Source organism: Antechinus flavipes, chromosome 3 (assembly GCF_016432865.1).
Source record: "Antechinus flavipes isolate AdamAnt ecotype Samford, QLD, Australia chromosome 3, AdamAnt_v2, whole genome shotgun sequence".
Lineage (NCBI taxonomy): Eukaryota > Metazoa > Chordata > Mammalia > Dasyuromorphia > Dasyuridae > Antechinus > Antechinus flavipes.
Window position 1 is genome coordinate 411,049,462 of NC_067400.1, and position 21,410 is coordinate 411,070,871.

Sequence of the window (21,410 nt, forward strand, 5' to 3'; positions counted from 1 at the left end):
TTTCTGAAGAAAACCCAGATGGAGTCATGAAGAAACAGACAGCAACAATAGAAGTAGCTATCATAATAATAAAGTTCACTGAAGAAGTATGAGAAAACCACAGAAATGTGAAGAAACTACATAAGAAAGAAAAGTCTGTTATAAAAGATAGTTCTTGTATTTGTGATCAGACAATTATTTTTTTTAAAGAAAGTAATACCTGTTTATATTGTAAATTATAGGTGAAAATGGAAAGTGAGTGACAATTGATACCAAGTAAACAACAAAAAAGGTGAAAAAACTATGTTGTGATCCACATTCAGTCCCCATAGTCCTCTTTTTGGATGCAGATGGCTTTCTCCATTACAAGTCCATTGGAACTGGCTGTAGAAAAGAATCAAGTCCATCACAGAAGATCATTACATAATCTTGTTACTGTGTACAATATTCTCTTGGTTCTATTCACTTCACTTAGCATCAATTCATGTAAGTCTTTCCAGGCCTTTCGGAAATCATCCTGCTGATTGTTTTTTTTAGAACAATAATATTCCATAACATTTATATGCCATAACTTATTCATCCGTTCCCCAACTGTTGGGCATCTACTCAGTTTCCAGTTTCTTGCTACCACAAAAAAGTCTTACGTGCCCATTTTAAATAGGATAAAGGGTGGCTTTGTCCATCATTTATAACATATTTTATTCTCTCCTTAGGTAATAGTAGCTTTGATCTGTAGCATATTAATAAAATTTGTACAAAGCCAGTTAGTTGGTCAATTTACCATTCAACAAGTCATTCATTAGATGCTGTCTCATTATAATTGGTATTAATACTGAAACTTTCCATGACTATCCCAATTGTAAAGCTACATGTAAAAATCATTTTAATAGTCATTTAAACCTTAATTTTCTAATTTTAATTAATTTTCTCCATTAGAAAATTCTAGATAAAATTTTGATGGCAATTTTCTGATTCCAGACTACTTCTACCAATTATTTAATGATTTATATTTGGAGTCAGAGGATTTGGGTCTAATTTCAGGATTAGTAAAAATTTTACAATCTTAAGGAAGTTTTGTAATCTTCTGGGGCTTCAATTTCCCTAGCTATAAAATGAAGATTCCTTTTGGTTTTAAATCTGTGATTTAAATCTTCTAAGATTCCTTTTGGTTTTAAATCTGTGATTTCATGATTAATTATGGCATGTTGATTTTAAATCACCTTAAGACATATTGTCTTCCTCTTGTCTCCCATAATTATTGTATTACCCCAGGAAAATTGTTTCCTACTGCATTTTAAAATGCTTCAAGATTCTACAATTTTTCTGAATGATTGGTCCTAAAATCACATAATCTTTTCAGTTAGAATATTTAATTCAGTAATCCTTTGGTATTTCTCCTGTTTGATAAGAATAGAGAAAATCATTGTGTCCTTTGTTTACTGGGATTAAGATTATGTCTATACACTATGGGTAAATTAGATATGGACTGAAAAATATTTTAATCCAATTCTCCAATTCATTAAGGACACCCTTAACTCAGAATGCTGTTTCTGGTTTCCTACCAATAGTTCAATCATAAAGAAGAACTGCAGGGAATCTGGCTAACTATTTTCAGCACAATACAATTTTCTTGCAATCATGTAGACCCTCACAGTGTCCTCTTTCTTCAGACAATGTTATTTGAATTCCTTTTAGTGCTTTCACAGGATTTACTTTATACTCCTATGGAAATAGTGTTTCATTTTTCCATTTTTAATGTGGAAAAAGCTTCAACTTGGAGAAATATTTAGAAAAATCCGAAAACAAAACAAAACAAATCAACAAACAAAACCCCAAATCTTCCAGTAGAATCCTATAGCCCTGGGCTTCAGGATTTTTTCTTTATTTTCTCAATAGAATATATGACCAAGAGGGGGAAAAGGGAAAAGAAAACAAAAGCTGTTGAGGGATCATGGTAGCAACAACAACAACAAAAAAGCAATTTTGCTGAAATATGTCTTTTAAAGCATTCATTTAAAGTTCCCATGGATGAAAAGAAGTGTTATACTCTAAGCCACTGAAAACCTTTCACTTTGGATCTTTTTTGAAAATGTGAAAGCTTATAATGAAACTTTGGGTCCTAAATGATACCTTTTGACTTGTTCAGCTGAGGAACAGATTGAAATCTCACTATTGAATCACAGAAGGAAGAGAAAAATCATTTCATCCCCCAGTCTCCATGATTGAAATTTTGCTGTTGTTGAGCAAAGTCGGGAATGTTTTATTTTTTGGTAGCCATAATTCTAGTTGCCTCTGTACTACTGAGTAATGTATATCTATACTATTGGCTCCACTCTGTGGCCAAAAGTTGTACAAAGTGAATCATGAGGGTAAATAGCAAGGGGTGCTTCATTCATTCTCTTTCCTTTACTATTCCTTTCCCATCTTTGTCCTTTTCTTCTTTTTGGTATAATTTGTCTTTTTTTTTTTTTTTTACTTATTAGCAGGGGGAAATACTACATTCTGCTTTAGAATTGAAAGAGACATAGACCTTTGCTTTAGGATAGGGATTCTTAACCATTTTACAATTGAAAAAACAAGAGGTCCAGGATTATTAAGTGACTTTCCCAACATCACACAAGTAATAAGAGGTTTGGAACTATATCTCCTGCCTTCAGAGTTAATGCCAATTTTTTTTTTTACCAATGTGATATAATGGAAAGAGATTTTTCTCCAGAGTTAGAGAACCTAGGTTTGAGTTTTCTGGTTGTATTACTTTGGGACTTCTCTGACCTCTCCACCAATCCTCAGGAAGCTCATCACTGGGAAACTCCATTATTCTTCAAGATTGAATTAGTCTTTGGGCTAATACCTCATCACAATCCTCAGTGTCTCTGATGAAAGGTAGAGCTATGAACTCCACAACCTCCATTTAATAGACAACTTCTTTCTCACCTGGCTTCATTACTTTGGGACTTCTCTAACTTTTCTACCTTCCCCTCATTCCAATTGGTTATCTCTCCTTCACTTTTTCCTTTGGTGTAATGTTTTCTCCCATTAGATTGCAACCTTCTTAGGGTAGGAAGAGTCTCTTTTTTGTATCTGTATTCTCCAGAACTTAACGGAGTTCCAGCACTACTGGAACACAGTAGACTGAATAAATGTTTATTGACTATTGATTACTTCTGACTCTTACTACTTATGGGACCGTGGAAAAGTCTTTTCATATACCTGAATTTCATTATCCTCATCTGTGGAGGTAAAATTAATCTCAGGAGTCCCTTCCTCTTGTAAATCCATAATCCTATGATTTTTTTAGTTGACAAGTAGGCACATCCTAAGATCACAATTTCTCTGGCTTTTGCTATATGCCCTTGCTAGAATGCATAGCAACCTTGAATGGGTTATAGGTGTTATATTAGTCACGAATCCAGAATGGGATAAAACTTCATTATCTGCCTGGAATGTCACTTTATAGATCAGGAGAGAGGCAGGAAGGCTGACAGGGAGCATGTCCAAATCTTACTTGGAGATATTTGTGCTACAGATAAAGGGAGATTATCCATTTCTCAAGGCATCTATTTTTTTGTTATCTAAAAGCTCAAGAATATGTTTATTATTATTATCATTTTTTGGATTATATCCATGATTCCATTGTTAAAGGATAATCCTGGTGAGAAAACTCCTACTAATGTAAACCTATAGATTCAGGGCCTATAGCCCTTAGAGGTTGAGTGATTTACAAGAAACATATAGCTAGTATATGTTAGGACTTAAACCCAAGTTTTCTGGACTTTATGACTATTTTGAACTATCCAAGATTAGTTATCCAATCACTCTACCACCTTTCCCTCTCATTTTTTTTTCATTTAAAAAAGCCAGATATAAACATGCTCTATTTAATTATTTACTATCTTCTGTTTAGAATTGCCAGTTAAAAATAAAAATGTTTCCATGTTGAGTTCTGTAAATTTTGTTTCAGTGAGTTAGTTCTCCTTGGTTTTGGACTTGAGTAGCACTGAATACTTAAAGATTGAGGAAGAGATTAGCTATAGCTAATGAAAGCTCACTTCAGATTAATGGTGCTACATGAACTGTCAATGACTCTACATAGGCCGCTGCTTCATAGTTCAATCTACCAAGAAATACAGAACCATTCTAAACTCTTGGTAGTATCACAAATATACACCCTGATCTCTTTTCTCAGTCTCATCATAGGATCCTAAGGATATAGGATCATAAAGTTAGATCTTTAGGATCTAAAGGAGAACTTTAGGAGTCATCTTAACCTATCCTTTCACAGATGAGGAAAGTGAAATCTTAAAAAGAATAAGTGAGCTAGCTAGGCAGTAAAGTGGATAGAATGCTGGGGTCAGGAATTCAAATCCAATCTTAGTCTACTTTTGTGACCTTGGACAAATTTTGTAGTCTCTGTCTGCCTCAGTTTCCTCATTTATAAAATAGGCATTATAATAGAGATTTAATACTTAGCAGGCAGGGAGCAGCTTAGGGAAAAAGAAATAAGATTTTTTTCTATTGGATTTTTGTGGCCTTGATCATAATGACAACTAATTTTCCCCACTTTAAGAATTAATGCCTGGGGCTTCTATATGGCACAGTAGATAAAGCACCAGCCCTGAAGTCAGGAGCACCTGAGTTCAAATTTGATCTCCGACACTTAATGCTGCCTAGATGTGTGACCCTGGGAAGATCACTTAACCCCAATTAACTTAGCAAAATAAATAAATAAATAAAAGATAGAATTAATACTAACCTCTGAGGGTTGAGGATAAAAAGAAATAATGTTTGTGAAACACTTTGCTAAACTCAAAGCATTATATGAATTCTAGTTACTATTCCTACTACTACTACTACTAATAATAATACTACTACTACTATATGCCCAAGGTCATATAGGTGTTAAGTGACCTAGCTGTGATTTGAACACAAGTCCTCTGACTCTAGATAAAGAATTCTTTTTACTATAATCTATGACCATTCTTTGCGTATGTGGTAAGAAAAAAACACATGCTTTCAGATTCTAAAGTCAGCTTTGACATAGAAATTTTTATTTTTCACGTGGTAGCCAATCAGCAAAACTTCCTGCTTTAAAACTATGAGATAATAGTTGTAATTTCTTAGCACAGTGCCTGGCACACAGAAGAAAGAAAAAAGAAAGAAAGAAATGAAGGAAGAAACAAAGAAAGAAAGAAGGAAGGAAAGAAAGAAATAAACAAAGAAAGAAAGTAAAAAGGAAAGAAGGAAGGAAAGGAGGGAGGAAGGAAAGGAAAGGAAAGGAAAGAAGAAAGAGAAGGGAAAGAGGAAAGAAAAGAGAGAGAAGGGTGGGAGAAAAACAAAAGGAAGGAAAAAAGGAATGAAGGATGAAAGGAAAAGAGGGAAGGAAAGGAGAGAGGGAGGAAAAAAAGAAAAAAAGAGGAATGGAAGAAAGTTGGATTTTTTTTTCTGCCAAGATAAAGTTTCCCTTGAAGAGCTAACCTAGGACTTTTCCCCCTTAAGAAAATCATTTTTGCTTTCTTGTCTATCAGCACTAATCCTCTTAAAAATACCCTTTCAATCAAGGGATCCAGGAGAAGCTCAATTTCCCCAGTAAATGGAACACTGAAAGGCACAGTTAAAAAGGGACACTACTGTGAGAAAAGAATGAGAATAATGGCATGACCTGTGGAGACCCACTGAGTACAAGTACATAGAGTGCCCGTGTGTCTTTAACGGGTCAGAGATATTCACGTATCTCTGTCGAATTGAAAAGTCAAGGTAATGGCAGGCTTTGAGTTGCTTCTGGTGGCAGCACGTATGAGAAATATTTTATTGCTAAGTGACTGAGACTCTTAGAGATTTAACACTTAGCAGGCAAGGAGCAGCTTAGGGAAAAAGGACCAAGATATTTTTCCATTGGGTTTTTGTAGTCTTGATCACAGTGACAACTATTTTTTTTCCCTCTTTAAGAATGCATTAAATTCAGGTGTCTCTTGAAGACTTTATTATTATTATTATTTTTAAATGCTTCCCATGTAAAAATGCCTAGGGAAATATGCCATCAAATAGTATGGGGAATTGTCAAAAATTTCTTGTAATGCTCTTTTAAAAAATAATTTCCTGAAAATATTGCCCCTTTCTCTCCTAAATGCTTAATAGATCTACCTTCATTTCAGTGTAATGAGAATCTAGTGATTGTGCAAACTCTGTCATCTTGTGTGATTACTGAAGTCTCTCCACATGGAAGTCACTAGGGAGTTTACTTTCAGGAGAACTGAGATGACATATTAGAGAAGTACCTTGGAAAGACTTTGAGACAGGTGTCGACATTCTATAATTGACACCAGATGCCTAACCACACACTGAAGAGAAGGCTCTTTGATTCACTCTAGAAATATTCAAAAAGATCCATCAGCTTCATCTACTTCCTTTTAAATAAATTCTCTTCATTTAGTAACTTCTATACTTATGGCATCTAATCAGGAAACACCACAGGGCCTTCTCCCCTCTGAAGCATGTGTGCCCCCCTCCAAGAACAGAACATTGGTCTTTTCATTTGTTCTTTTGTATTATGTAAGTCTCAAGACTAAGTAAGCTCTATAGGTTGTCACGAACAGGGTACCAGAACCCCACAATTCCAGAACTTAGTTTCCAGAATGGGCATTGCTACAAGCCCAGCATCAGTGCTTTGAGAAGCAAAGGTTAGACTTCTGGACCTAGTCCAGAAGAAGCTGAGACCAGAATTCATCTAGCAGACATGCTACATAAAGAAATGAACTTAGTGGAACTCATGCTATCTAGGAACTGAGCTAAGTTTTGAACGTACGGTTTCTGAGACTACTGTCCCAGAGACTGAGTTACTAGAGGGGAAACTCCTTTTCTCCCTTGTTCCCTACTCCCTCCCTCCTTTTCTCCCTTATTTTTCTTTCCTTTTCTACTTCCTTCATTTCTTTCTTTTCTTTGCAAAAATACAAAGTATTGTAACTTTATTTTCTTCTGCTTCTACTTCTTCTGCTTTTGCTGCTGCTTCTATTCCTAAATCTGCTGTTCCTATGGTCCTCAAACCATGATTAAATGAGCATCAGGTTTTGGCTTTAAAAAATATAAGTAGTGGACAATGATGTTTTAGACTATTACATATGTTTGTGCATTTATGAATATTTGTAGATATTTTACATACACAAGTGTATGTATCTTATATATGAATGTATATGAGTATTTGTATTTTTGCTGCTAGCACAATGTTGGGTACTTGCGGAATGAATGAATGACAGTAGCAGACTATGTGTGGTATTGTAATAGAATTCTGTAGTTACTGAGAAAACATGAAATTTGAAAGAGGCTACAATAAAATCAAACAGAATTTGAGTCTTAATTTTCAGTCCTTTGACAAATGAACTGTGGCTATCCCTTAATCTATCCTGGAAAAAAGTGCTCCTTGCTATCCCCATTTCCTTTCCAGAGCCATTGTCTCACAGATAATCATAGTTTTATTATACTAGACCTGACATCTCTGCTTCTGAGAGTAACTTAAATTTTCCTTCAAATAGTCTGAATTTTTAGATGTTTGGTATACTCTAAGAGTGTTATCCTTTTTTCTTTACCTATTATTATTATTTATTATTTTGCATCCAAATGTGATGGGAAATAAAAAAAAAAACTACCTCTTTTCTTCTCTAGAATGTTTCTATTTCATGAGGGGTGAAAGTAGTGAAAGGTGATTTTTAAGGCCAGAAGGAAAAGAGTAGTACACAATAATAGCTATTAATTTTGTAGTGAATAACAAACCTCAATTTTTAGTTTCAAGTATTGGCAAACCTGAAGTGCAGCAACAAGCCATGTGATGTTTTCCTTATTTTTCTATATTGGCAATGAAACTGAATTTGGAGAGAAAGATGGATATATATTTTCTTTTATCCTTAAATTTAAAAAGGGACTTGGCCATGATACAAATTGAAAAAGGATATAAATGTATTTTTGAATATGTGGGAAGGTGGAGGTGGTAGAAGGAAAGCAAGTATAAGTTATTTGATTCTTCAATAACGTCACCCAGCTAAGCCTTATAGATCCCTTTCCTTTCTCTTTCCTTCTTTCTTTTCTTTTTTTTTTATTTTTCTTAATACTACAATAATACAAAAGAAAATAAGACAGAGAGATAGCTATATTCCATTTGTAAAGATAAATGTTGGTCCCAGAGATCTGATGCTTATTTTTATATCTCCATCCTTTCAACAGAAAAATGGGGATGATAGATATGGCATCGGCATATATCATCAAATACTATATTATTAGCCCTTGGATATTCTAACAGATAAAGTAGTTGATTGACAATATTGCTAGTACCTTCTTTATTTTATTTTTTTTAGTTTTGGAGCCAATTAAGATCAGGCTGTGTAGAACCAACTAAATTAAAGTGGTCTCTTTTAGGAGTGGAATTCCACTATTGACAAACTGAAAAGTGAAGCCCTCAGGATTCTGCTGACAGAAGACTATGTGGAGAAAGAACACCTCCAGCTTTCAAATCAGAAGTTGAACCAGCTTCAAGAAGAGTTTGCTCAACTCATGGAGGAAAGGAAAAATTTATTACATGAAGCAAATGATTTCTTTAACAGTGTTAATAAGGTTAGTATGAGTCAAAATTATTAATTATAAGTAATCATATGTGGCTCAAAAGAATGATTTAAAAGACTAGATTGCATCAAGGGGATAGAACATCTAAACACTATTATTCAAGCTGAGAGGTTCCATGACTCCTAAGAACAAGATGGTTTTTAAACTATATCCCTACTGTGGTGATAAGTTGCTTTTAAAAACTAACAATGTTCAGATCATTAACATGAAAGAGTTTTACTTTGTAAGAATTGCCTCATATAGTGTGTGTCAGTTACATTGTGGAAACTTTTCTGTTTGGGAGCAAACCAGCATCCTGTATCTGAGTATTTTAGTAATTACGCAGAAATACTACCACATTTAGCAAAGAGAAAGGAAGTTAGGGTACAAAAACCAAGTAACAACAGCTACACACTTCCTTTACAATTTTTAGCAAATGATTCTTTATTTTCAGCCTTCCTTTTTTAAACTGAATAGTAAAAGAAATACTAAATACTGCATATGGCTTAGTTGAGCAAAGTTCTGTTATTTTTTGTCCTTCATTTTTGAAGAGGACTATGGCATCAGGGAGGTGATGCTGTGACATGCAAGTGAATTGGATTGAAGTAAGGGAGAGCAAGGTCACCTGCCTCAGAGCCATCTATGCCTAGGGGCAAGATATAAATCAAAATGACTGGAGATGGCCCTGGATGAAATGGGAGACCATAGGCAAAACTATGGGAGTTTGGGGAATTTTGGGAGTGGTTTGCCATTTTCTTCTTTAGTGCATTTGACAGATGAGGAAACTGAGGCAAACAAGGAGCAAAGTTCTTCTGCCTTATGAAATCACATAAAATAAAATAAAATAAATCAGAGGGCTATTCTGCCTCTCTCTTAGGGAAAAGTTTTTTGAAGCTGCAACAGGTGCATGAGTTTTATCTTTTATCATGAATCTTTCTTTTAAAATCCAGAAGAGGGAAATCTTGAGTCTGGGCCATTTCCAGCTCTTGAGTTGAAATCTAAAGCTCTCCATATGTCAACAGAAAGTAAATGTCAAGATGTTAAAGTTGATTTCCTTTTCCATTCATTTAGTAATCCTCTAGTTAATTCATGTAAAGCAAATTATTTTTGATGGCTAATATTGAATACTAACATAAATGTGTTCACCTTGTATGTGCCAAATTGTTGTTCATATTTTAGAACTTAATTTTTTAACTTTCTCATTATTTTAGAGGTGAACATGTACCTTCAAACTCTATGCATTTTATTCCCTTCTTACAAAGGGAAAAATGTAAAATATTTATGGCAAATGAAGTGAGTAAAAACAATCACAGGAACTAACTACCCATAATGCATAAATTACAATCACAATTATAATACCATGAACACTGTTTCTAGGTCGACACAAAATAGATTTCTTCCTAATATGGAAGGTTTCTATGAGCTCTAGTAATATAAATAGAAAAACCATTGCATAGACTCTAAATGGTAAAATTTATGGTCAGTAATCTTTTCTTTGAGAAATATACTATTCATTTTTGATGCCATCTTTGTGAAATATAATGACATCACCTTCATCTAAAGCTCTTTCCAAAAGGACAAAGACTAGAATTTATTGTGTTTTTTTTTATAGAAAGTGCTCCAATTATTAATCCTCATTAGACTTTCCTTGAGAAATGGGAAATTTTTATTTCACTTTTTATCTCATTGGAAAGTTGGTAATACCTTAGTACACATATAACTTACTTTATGGAATGCAGTAATAATACCTAGAAAATTTTGAGCTATTCTTTATCAAACTCAGAAAAAGATTAGGTATGGTGTCTCTTACATTTTTTGATGTGAGAACCAAAGAATAAAAGTAGTTTCTTACTCAAACTTAAGATGTAAATCAAGATTCTGATTTCCATCAGAGAATGTTGCTTATCATTTTGCTACAGTGGGATACTAACTATTCAAGTTATAGTAAACCCATATGGAACATATTCATGTGATAGGCTATGCATCACAGTGGTATAAAGATATGAAATCTCTCTGTCCTTTCCAACATCAAAGACACAATTTCCAATGTGAGATCAATGGAAGTTATACATATAAACATAAAACACACACTCCGTAAAGTCGGCAGTAAATAAGTCTTTTTAAAATAAATATTTAATACTTATAACGGAAATACCACTAAAAATGAAGTCAGAAGAATTGGAATACTGATTTTGCTATTGTTACCTCTGAAACTGTGATTAAATCATTTAACTGTTGTTAGACTTTCCAAATCTATAAAATGAAGAAATTAGTCTAGTGACCAAATCCAAAGTGCCTTCTAGCTGTATATTTATGATTTCATGATCAATACCTATTACTATCACTATGTATTATCTTGGTGCAATGGGAAGTAACCAAAATTGTTTGGTAATTATATGGTATATGCCATCATTCTGACTAAAGATAAAATACATCTTGTGACTTATAAATTGTGCAAATTTAAAATCTGAGCCCTTAAGCTATCCTTTGAAAAAATATATGGACCTAATGTCATCTCTTCCACTCTCTCATTGTAGTTCTTGGTGTCTTCCCCCCACACATACACAGACATACATATATACTTACATATCTTTATATGTATGTATGCATTTCTCATGCCCTGAAAAAAAGATGGAAAGATCTTTATGAATACTCAAGGCTTATAGGAGCCGTTTGGAATAACTATTATAGATGGTAGATTGACATGGCAATAGAAATTTTAAGTCTTAAGTTTTATTTATTTTTTCTTTTCTTTTTTATAAAAATATGCTTAAGCCTTTATGCTCCATGGCTGTGTATCCTCTCTTTTTCTGTATTCTTTCTTCATTCTTTCCCTTCCCTTTCTTTCTGCATATATATGTCAGCTTAAACATAAGGGTTACCACTATTTAAAAAAATTATGATACATGATTAAAATCACTAGATAAATCATTCAGAGCAATATTTAGAATTTCTTATTCCTGTTCTTTAGGGATAAAAATGTTAATTTATTCAATTTTGCAAAACTGAATATAACATAATTATCATTTTATCTGTCCTTGCTGAACATTATTTTTCCTATGGGTCTAAACATAATAAATTTCTTTACCTTTCAGTATTGCCAGAAGTTATTCATTTCTAAAGCCAAAGCTAATCATCCAGTTAGCTTAATGTTTGCACACAAGTGAATGCTCCAAACGGTCCTGGTTGAACAATATGGTAGTTTACATATGGAGCACCAGGTGGAGCCATTATGACATGTGACATATTATCATTGGCAGTGTTTCCATGGATTAGTTCTAGGAGGTTAATTTAGGAACTGATCACAAAAGAGTATAGTTTCAGAGTGGATAAGAGGAGAAAAGTTGAGAAGATAGACCTATAATAAGGGCAAAGTGATCAGAATTCTAGCTATAGTTTTGTCAGATTTATGACTGAAAATATGGATCTCCTGTGGTTGGCTAACCATCCATTGCACTGACTCTCATATTTATTTTTCAACGACTATGGTAGTTGAAAAATATGCAAATGGCAGATTGTTTTCATCATGCATGAACAAAAGAGCTAGGCTGATTATTTTAGACAAAGTCTGTTTTTAGTTATGAAGCACTTATCACATTGGTTATATCTAGTTTGCAAATTTATGTAGACCTATTCATTGAATACAGTTATTAGATACCAACTATTTTGGTCTAGAGTATAGTTTTTTAGTTTTTCCAAATAAGGCAAATATTGCAAGAAGCAGCTACAAATAGAACAATTTTGTGAAGAAAGAAAGAGGCCTTTTGACTTTTTTTTTTGCCGGGGAGGAGCATCTTTTAACTTCTTGACAAGAAATGACCTAGGACAACTGAGATTCTAAGTTCAGATGGTAAGGCTTATCTCTGATGTCAGAAGAACATTGGAATGTCAGAAAAATGTGTATATAGATGTTTACTGTTATTTATATCTGTTTATCAACATAGGAATAAATAAGAGGGAAAGCTATCTTTGGAAACTGGATAAAATGAAGAGAGAATAAATTAATTAAATAAAATCATAGTTCTTCATATTGGTGCAGAACAGAAGAGAAAGGAAATGACAATTATATTTTTCCCTCCAGAAATATTAATTGCAAGACTAACAATTATATCAACAAGTGAAAATGATGTATGTTTTAATTAAAAAAGTCAAAATTTTTTTCATTTTACATACTCTCATTTTATCAAGTATATAGAAATGTTCTTCTGTGACCCCACATCTTTTTATGTCATGCATCAAAGTCTACAAATCTAAAAATTAACCTTTCTAGAAAACCAATTATTTTATGAATTACTTTACTTTCCTGAAAGCTGGGGGTATATAAAATGCATAGTTTAAGATGTGATATAATGATGTATGAAGAAGACCACTCATGAACTATATATTCTTCCTTTTATTTTCATGGATATCTATTGAAATATTTTTTGAATCTATTAGCAACCTATCCAGAAACTTATTAATTCCTTTTCACACAAAAAAGGTAAAAATTAATCAATTGGCAATACTGGAGTTATAAACTAAAAAACCAAATGAAGTGGTGTAACAGTTTCATAGAATCATCATTCTAACCACCAGTGTGCAAGATACATCATCTATCATTAAATTAGCGCACACACAAATTTTCAATCTTGATGATTTTAGCCTGATGCTATTTATTTCAAGCAATGTTCACCCAGATCAATATTTATTGATCATTTACTTGAGATATATTAGTTATTATGCAAAAAAGTCACCAAAATAAATTAACACACATATTTTAAGCACCTAATATCTGCCAAGCAATGTGCTAACTGTTGGGAATATAAAGGCAAAAACAGTACCTACCTTCAAGGAGATCACAATCTAAAATTCAAGCTTAGAGATAGATTTTAAGAATAGAGGGAATCATGGTCTATATGACAAGCCCAAATTGTACCTAATATGATAAAATATTCTTGGTTCAATCAATTATTCCAAACCTATACGTTCAATTCCTATGCACATGTTTTCCTTAAAAAAAAAAAAAAAGCAATCTCTAAAGAATGAGACTCCCCTTATTTTAGGGACCCACATAGGTTCTTGGTTATCAGCTGGAGAGTTAAGGTCAGTCATAAAACCATAACAGTTGGTAAAGCTCAAAGAAGCTAGAAAATAGTAATTTTCCCAGTTCCCACTGTTTCTGCTTTCATTGTGGAAAATTAAATGACTTTTTTGAAATAGTATCCTCTTTAAAAGATATTTATTTGGATGTGAAGTAACAGTACCTATGGAAATGCCATGATTTCAAACAAAAAAAAAATCACTCATTTAACAAATTCAGTACTTATTGAATGCTTCTTAGGAGCATAGTGTTGTGAGGTATACAAAAAAATTCATGGTCTATGTCTGTGTACAATTTATAAGTTGGTAGGAGAAGGAGCAGGGGAAGGAAGACATCTGTACAGAAGAGAGGTTGCATTATGTCCTTTTAAATGCATAAAATCCTTCCATTTATCTTAATACACACACAAACACACACACACACACACACACACACACACACACACACACACACAAGCTTGAAACTTCTCCATACCTTAACCTTTGCTGAAATCTCTGAAGATGAAATATCCTTTTACTCTTCATTATGACTGCTTGCGACCTTTATTCCATCCCCTTCGATTTTTTCTGGGACTTTGCTCCATTTGTTATACTCTTTTACATTGTCAGTCACTACATCTCTACTTTCCTACTGCCTACAAATATATTCAGGTCTCCTTGACTCTTAAACACAGAGCACACTTTCCTTGTCCCTCCTATCTTCTCAAGCTAATCATCCTATACTTCTCTTCACATATAAACTTTTAGAAAAGACATTCTACACTTTACTATCCATTCCTTATCATTATAGATTCACTCTTCAAACTCTTGCAAATTCATTTCCATTTCTACCACTTCACTACTATTGCTCTTGGTAATGTTACCTGTGACCTTTTAAGTACCAGATTGAATGTCTGTCTCTCAGTTCTGGATCCTCTTGATCTCTGTGCAACACATCTGTTGACCACTTCTTTCTTCCTTCTTTATGACTATTCCTTGATCCTCTTCCTTGACATGACTAACCCTTTTTTCTCTCCATATTTTTTCTTGTAGATGTACACTTTTAAGGGAGAGAATAAGGAAAAGAAAAGAAGCCATTCTTCTGGTTTTACTTATTGATTTTATATGTATCATTCCCAGTCTTTACATACAGAACTGGTCTCTGGTCTCTTCTTGAGCTTATGTATTATATTTTCAATTATTTACTATATAATTTTTTCTCACTAGCACCTCAAACTTATTATGTCCCAGATAAACTTAGTATTTTCTCTCCATCCCTTTTTCCTGTCTATCCCATGATAACACCATCTTCTCAGTGACTTGGCTCATCTTTGACTCATCTCACTCTCCCAAGCCCTGCATTCTATCACTTTTCAAATTCTGTTGCTTCTACATCCTTGATTTCTTTTACATCTTTCCAAGACTCTATTTTACTGCTTTAGTTTAGCTTTTCATTACTTACCTGGATCATAAATATTCCCTTTATTGAATTCCTTCTCTCCAATCTCTGCTTTCTTCAGTCACACAGCTACCAAAACAATCTTCTTCTCTACAAGTCTGAGTTACCACCTTCTTGAATTACTATGGTTAAAGCATGGTGATATAATACAAAGATCTGTCATTCTAGAATCAATGGAGACTTAGATTTGAGTAATTTTTTGATTCTTAGTAAGATGCTTTCTTTGACACTACTACTTACATTTTAGGGCAGTTAGGATACAGGGTAGGGTCTGGAGTCAGGAAGACCAGAGTTCAAATCCAGCCTCAGAAACTCTGTGTGACTGTTATTTTTTTGTTTGTTTGTTTGTTTGCCTAAGTTTCCGTATTGATAAAATGAGCTGGAAAAGGAGATGGTAAAATAATCTAATATCTTTATTTTTAATCTTTATCTGTGAATCCAAACCTAGCACAATTTCTACTATCTCATGCTGCCTCCAGAATATTCAAATTATTGTTCTTTTACTAAATCAGAGGGTTTTATAATTAATGTCATTGTTTTTTAAATCTCCTATCAATCTTTTGCCTGCTACATCTAAATATATTCCATCTGCTAATTTATAATGTATCTATCTAGTTTTAAATATGGGCCATATGTTTGTGCTGAATTGGAGGAGGTGAAGTATGAAATAAATAAAGATGTAATATGCCCAAAAGACACCTGAAAATACATAGGAGAGATTAATTGAGAGAATAGGGCTAAAGGGAGCATACTGGAATTATCAGCCAAAAAAATATTCATCAGCAATTGAGAGATGAATTTGCTGAGGGAAAAAATATAAAGAGGATAGGGTAGGTCAGAAGATGGAATTCAACCCTCAGGGCTCCCCATAGTTACTGAAAGGTGGGAAAGGAAGAATCATGAAGACAAGAAAGGAACTCTCAGTGAGTACTAGTTATTGTACAATGATGGAATTTCCATGGGTCTTGCAACATTTCTGTTCTTGTTTTGGGAAAATGAATCTAAGCTTTCACAACTTTCAAAAAATATTTCAATTTTACCTTTCGTGGATTTTACCAGGTGATTTGTGGGACTTCTCATTTGAGCAACCTAGCACTAGAAGGACCAAAATTTGGGAACACTCCAAAGGTCAAGTTGCATTAATTAACACAGTCATTTTTTAAATCCATAAGGCAAAGAAAATAGAAACATGATAAAAAAAATGCTTATTTTAGAATCAAAAAGACCTGGGTTCAATTCTGTCTCTTACAAGGGACTAATTACTTAATCTCTTTGAAGCTTGATTTCTGCATTTGTAAATGTGAGATATTAATGATGTCTATAGTGATAAGAGAGAGTTTCACAAACCTCAGGACACTATATAACTATTAAATATTATTATTACTAGTTTCGATTTATTGTATTTAGCTCTTTTTAAATTTTCAAAATTCCTTATTTTTTTCAACACCTCGTCATTCTTTTCTGGAGAATCACCCTTTTCAAATATTGTTTCATTTACAACCTTTCCAAAATAACTGTTGTTGTTCAGCTGTTTCTGACTCTTTGTGAAGCCCATTTGGGATTTTCTTGGCAAATGTTTTGCCATTTCCTTCTCTGGCTCATTTTGTAGATGAGAAACTGAGGTAAACAAGGCTAAGTATTATGTAGCTAGAAAGTGTCTAAGACTGGATGTGAGTTCGTTGATTCCAAGCCCAGTACTTTATCTATTGCACCACTTAGCTAGTCCTGACTTTTCTTTGCATCAAAGACAACCTCTCTTTCTTTTGTTCCCTTTTCTTGTACAGTGGAGACCCAGGGTGATAGTCCATCTCAGCTGTTTTCCATTAACCATCTCACAACCTTTGAGTGAAATAACTCACCATTCCAATCTTCCTTTAAGGGCCCAGAATCCTTTGAACTATAAGTAATATATGTTAAGTATAGTTAAACTTTCTAATGCAAAATTATAAATTATACATAAAAGGGCTTGCATATTGCATTTCTCATGAAGACCAAAGGTTCAGCCAATGCTTTAATACACTAATTATAATCAAGGGATTGAGTCTTATTTATTCTTACAAATTATTATTACAGACTTTCTGAAATGGGAAAAACTCAGAGGCCACCTAATTCAATATGTCTCCAGTCCAATTCCCTCTTCAAAATCCCTGAGAAGTGGTCATGAAGTTAGCATTTGAAGACTTCTAGTAATGGGGAACATCAACATTTCTTTGGCCCTTTAAACAATCCTAATTATATAAGGAAATCTTTCCTTTTATGAAACCAAGATCTGCCTCTGCAACTTCAATCCATTTTTCTTAGTTGAGTCTTGAGAGCTAAGAAGAAAATGTCTAACCCCTCTTCTATGTGACAGCTCTAGGAATGGGAAACTATAGATGTATTAATTCTTCTTAGATGATCTAATTTTTATCCATCTACAATTATATTTAGCATGCTACTGCTATGAATTTATATTAATTTTTCAATGGGTAATTACTTCCTCAATCCTTTCCTTTAAATAACATATATCTCCCCATTTGAGCAAAATGATCTCTGTATTCATATCCTGGAATGTAAGTATCGCAGGCTAGATTTCAACTCGTTGATTCCAAGATCAGTGCTCTATCTACTGCACCATTTAGCTAACACTAAGGTGATTTGCATCAAAGACACTCTTGTAGATTCTTGTATGATTTTAATATATGGGAGACACTATCTGAGGAATGCTATGGAAACTGTTTTGGTCCACTAAGTCAAATTCTTTTTTAATGATAATAAATACATTGGGATAAGATTTCCAGTAAATTGCATTGCTAAAAAGATGTGGTCTGCTATAGAAAATTATTAGCACACTTATTCATGGCCAAGAGATACTGGACCTGTACTTGAAGCTTTTCCCCATTCATTAGATAGCATGTACTCTTTTGGCATAACCTTTGAGAACCTATAACTACGTATCAGGTATAACTATAACCTATAATTATGTATCAGAGTAATATTGTGTATAGACTATTTCTATAATCTTCAAAGAAATAAGACAATGTCTTCCAGTACAACACCCATATGAAAAGAGGCAGTAGACATCCCTGTAGAAAGGCAAGTATGCAACATGTTTTTATGTTAGAAGAGGCTAGTGTGGAATTTTGTTTTGCATGACTGCATATTTGTAATAGATTTTATATTTATCACTGCAAAGGGTAAAGGGAAAGAATTTAGAACTCAAAATGTAATAATACATTATAACATGATATTGTTAAAATAATAATTCCAACATATTACTTTAAAATAATTTTATTATTTATGTTTATTATAAAATATACTAATATTATGTAGTATCTTATTATGAAATTCTATTTGTATATCTAATTATTATAATTATATTTTATTATATATAATTTTATATATTATAAAAGTATTGTATTTATTATAAAACATTTTTATTATTTTAATAGCTAATATTTATGTAGTTCCTACTGTATGCAGGCACATACTAAGTACTTTACAAATATTATCTCATTTGACAATGATTTGATCCTGACAACAAACCTATGTAGTAGGTGCTAATTATTATCCCTATTTTAAAGAATGAAGAAATTGAGACAAACCAAGGTTAAATACTTTGTCCAGTGTCACATAGCTAACAAATCTCTGAGATTCACAAATTTGAATTTAGGTACTTCTTCACTCCAAGCCCAGCACTCTGTGCTCTATGGTACCATGTAGCCTCCAAATTTTAAAAAATGCTTAAAAAGCACTTAAAAAACATTATGCATCTTTATTTACTCCGAGTATCTTTTTAATCGAGGATTTGACTGTGGTTGGCACTGAAAAAACTTTCAATTTTAAAAATTTCACCATTTTTGAATGATCTTTTAATTTTTTAGGCTATAGCAAATAGAGCAGTTCAGTTGGGTGCTGTGGTCTTTAACACCTGCTAATTTCTCTCTTAACAAGGAGATTATGCTCTGGCATATTGGAGCAATGGCAGCTGGAATAGTCAGCGATGAAGGGTGCTACCTAAGGCAGCAGGAAGCAGGAGGTAACAAATACTTAAAACTCAACCTCCTTAATCAGGAATTAGACAGGTTTCCTGTATAAGTTACCTCATTGGGTTTCATGGGGCTTTGGGATCTGTGAGCAGGCAAGGACAGGGAGGCAGCCAACCACTTAGATGGTGAGCTGTTAGGGAAGGGTTACCTCAGATAGTGTTTAAGAAAGTGAGCTCAAGCTTTCCGTTGTTTGTCATGAAAGTAGAGCCCAAAAGAAACCTGAATCTTCAGCAGAGTTGAAGCAGAACTGGTGCTCTAAATTCACTGTGCCATCTAGCTGTCCCCATATACTATTTAAAAATACTTTGGTAACCTTATTTTATTATAATTGCTCACCTTTGAAATTCTGTGTATTTTATTTTATATATTTTAACTGTTCCATAAAGGGGTACATTGGTTTCACAAACTGCCAAAGGCTGATTTTCTCTCCTAACCTCTAAGTTCATAAAAGGGAATGTTCAGAGTTCTAGAGATACATGTGTATGTGCACATATGTGTGTATTGCACATGTTAATTCTCCTGCTCGAAACTCAAACACAGTTGTTAAACACTTTCAATTCTACTCTCAGAGATGCTACATGATACCATAGCTATGCTGGACTCCATTTCTTACTTAAATAATGAATCCCTTTGAAGTGATTTAAAGAAATAAATGTGTTCGTGTAAAGATACCATCTGTAGTGATGATTTGGTACAGCCTGTCCTAGATCTGCAACTTAGCAAGGAAAAGAACAGATCTTTATTAGTTTCTTACAGAAGGAAAGCCAAGCCTTCTAAAAGCAACTGATTTCATTCCTTCTGCATCTCAGGCTAATAGATCAGAATAATTTTATATATATATATATATATATATATATATATATATATATATATATATCTGGAATAGGTAGCAAGTTCTAGAATCCAACTGGGGATGGAATAATGGGAGGGGGATATTTTTATATATTCCTTTAAGCCTACAATCTACAATCTAGTCGAAGGATTTGATATGACCTACAAACGTGTGGCCTTTGGAGACAAGGGATAGAAAAAATTCCCATGGGCATTTAAGTGTGGAATTCAATACTCTTATTGCTATAAATAACCTAAGCTATTCCTTGTGTGTAAATAAGAGATTCCTTCCCAAATTTATCTAGTATTTCAGATTCCTTATGAATATAATAAGGAATTATATTTGCCAAGGATTAGTGAGAAAGAATGGTATTTTTTGTTGTTTTTCCTTTGGGCACCTCTCTATCTTATGCTTGAATATTTCAGCAAATCTTTGCTTAGTTCATTCATCCAATGTTTTCATGAAAAAGTAAGAGTGATTTAGGAACGTTTTGAAGTAAGAGGACTGTTTTGTAAAAAGAGAGGTAGAATGGAATTCAAATGGATTATGAGATGATATGTGAATAACAACAAAAATGTATTAAGCTTCTGTTCTATGAAAGAATCTGTTCTAGGTGATAAGGGTAAATACAGGATAGAAATGAAAAAAAAACATTTATGATGATTTAGAAAACAGCATTTTAAGTCACTTCAAATAGGGAAATAAGTGTTTGAGAAATGAAATAGGGAGGACAGGATCCCAGACTTTGCTAGAATTCTTACAAGATGCTAAGTCACTGGAATTGATAGAGATAATAATTATCTAATTTAGCATGGTACTTAACAGTTTTTTAGTTCACTAATGTACTTAGTACTTATTAGAGTTGACACCTTTCACATCTTTAAGATTCACACCTTTAAGAGAACATATATAAGTTAGGAGCCTCAACAAAGATTAAGTCCAGGAGATTCACAAGTCAGAAGCCCATTAGCCCACTCTCGGAGGCAGAGTCAGATTCATTCCAACTTCCACCTTGTGCTGATTGGAGACATTCGGAGGAGGAGAGGCTGAAGCTGGCAGAGGCAAAGGACTAGCGGTAAAAGCTCTGGGAACCAAGGAGAGAGATAGGTCTCTAAGAAAGCCCAAGGAAGGAGACAATACTTGGAAAGAAAAAATAAAGGATTTGGACTTTAACTCCTGGCTTCATTTGAGGTGATTATTACTCTAAACTGAAACTAAGGCTGCCTCCAGAAGCCCCCCCCCCCCAAGAAAGCTGCTCCCAGAGAACTTTACACTTTAGAGAAGAACATTACAAGACTTTATATTCTTTTAAAACTTTCCACCTGTGGAACTTTGCTTTCTCCAGGTGAGGAAAGGGCCCACTATACATTGGCCCTTCAGGCAAAAAGTTTATAAGAACTGTTCAATGGCTTGAAGAGAAAGCTTCTGAGACTCTCCTTTCCCAACTTATAGAAACTCTTTGCAGGCT

General features: G+C 33.6%; 1 protein-coding gene across 3 annotated transcripts in view; it reads left to right on the top strand.

Moving 5' to 3' along the window:
* Positions 1 to 21,410, top strand: part of CCDC141 (coiled-coil domain containing 141) — a 255,951-nt gene that overhangs the window by 126,566 nt on the left and 107,975 nt on the right. For all 3 annotated transcript variants that reach the window (XM_051986120.1, XM_051986121.1, XM_051986119.1), the window contains one exon: positions 8,383 to 8,577. In XM_051986120.1, the coding sequence (XP_051842080.1) occupies positions 8,383 to 8,577 (195 nt within the window). The remainder of the gene's footprint in view (positions 1 to 8,382; positions 8,578 to 21,410) is intronic.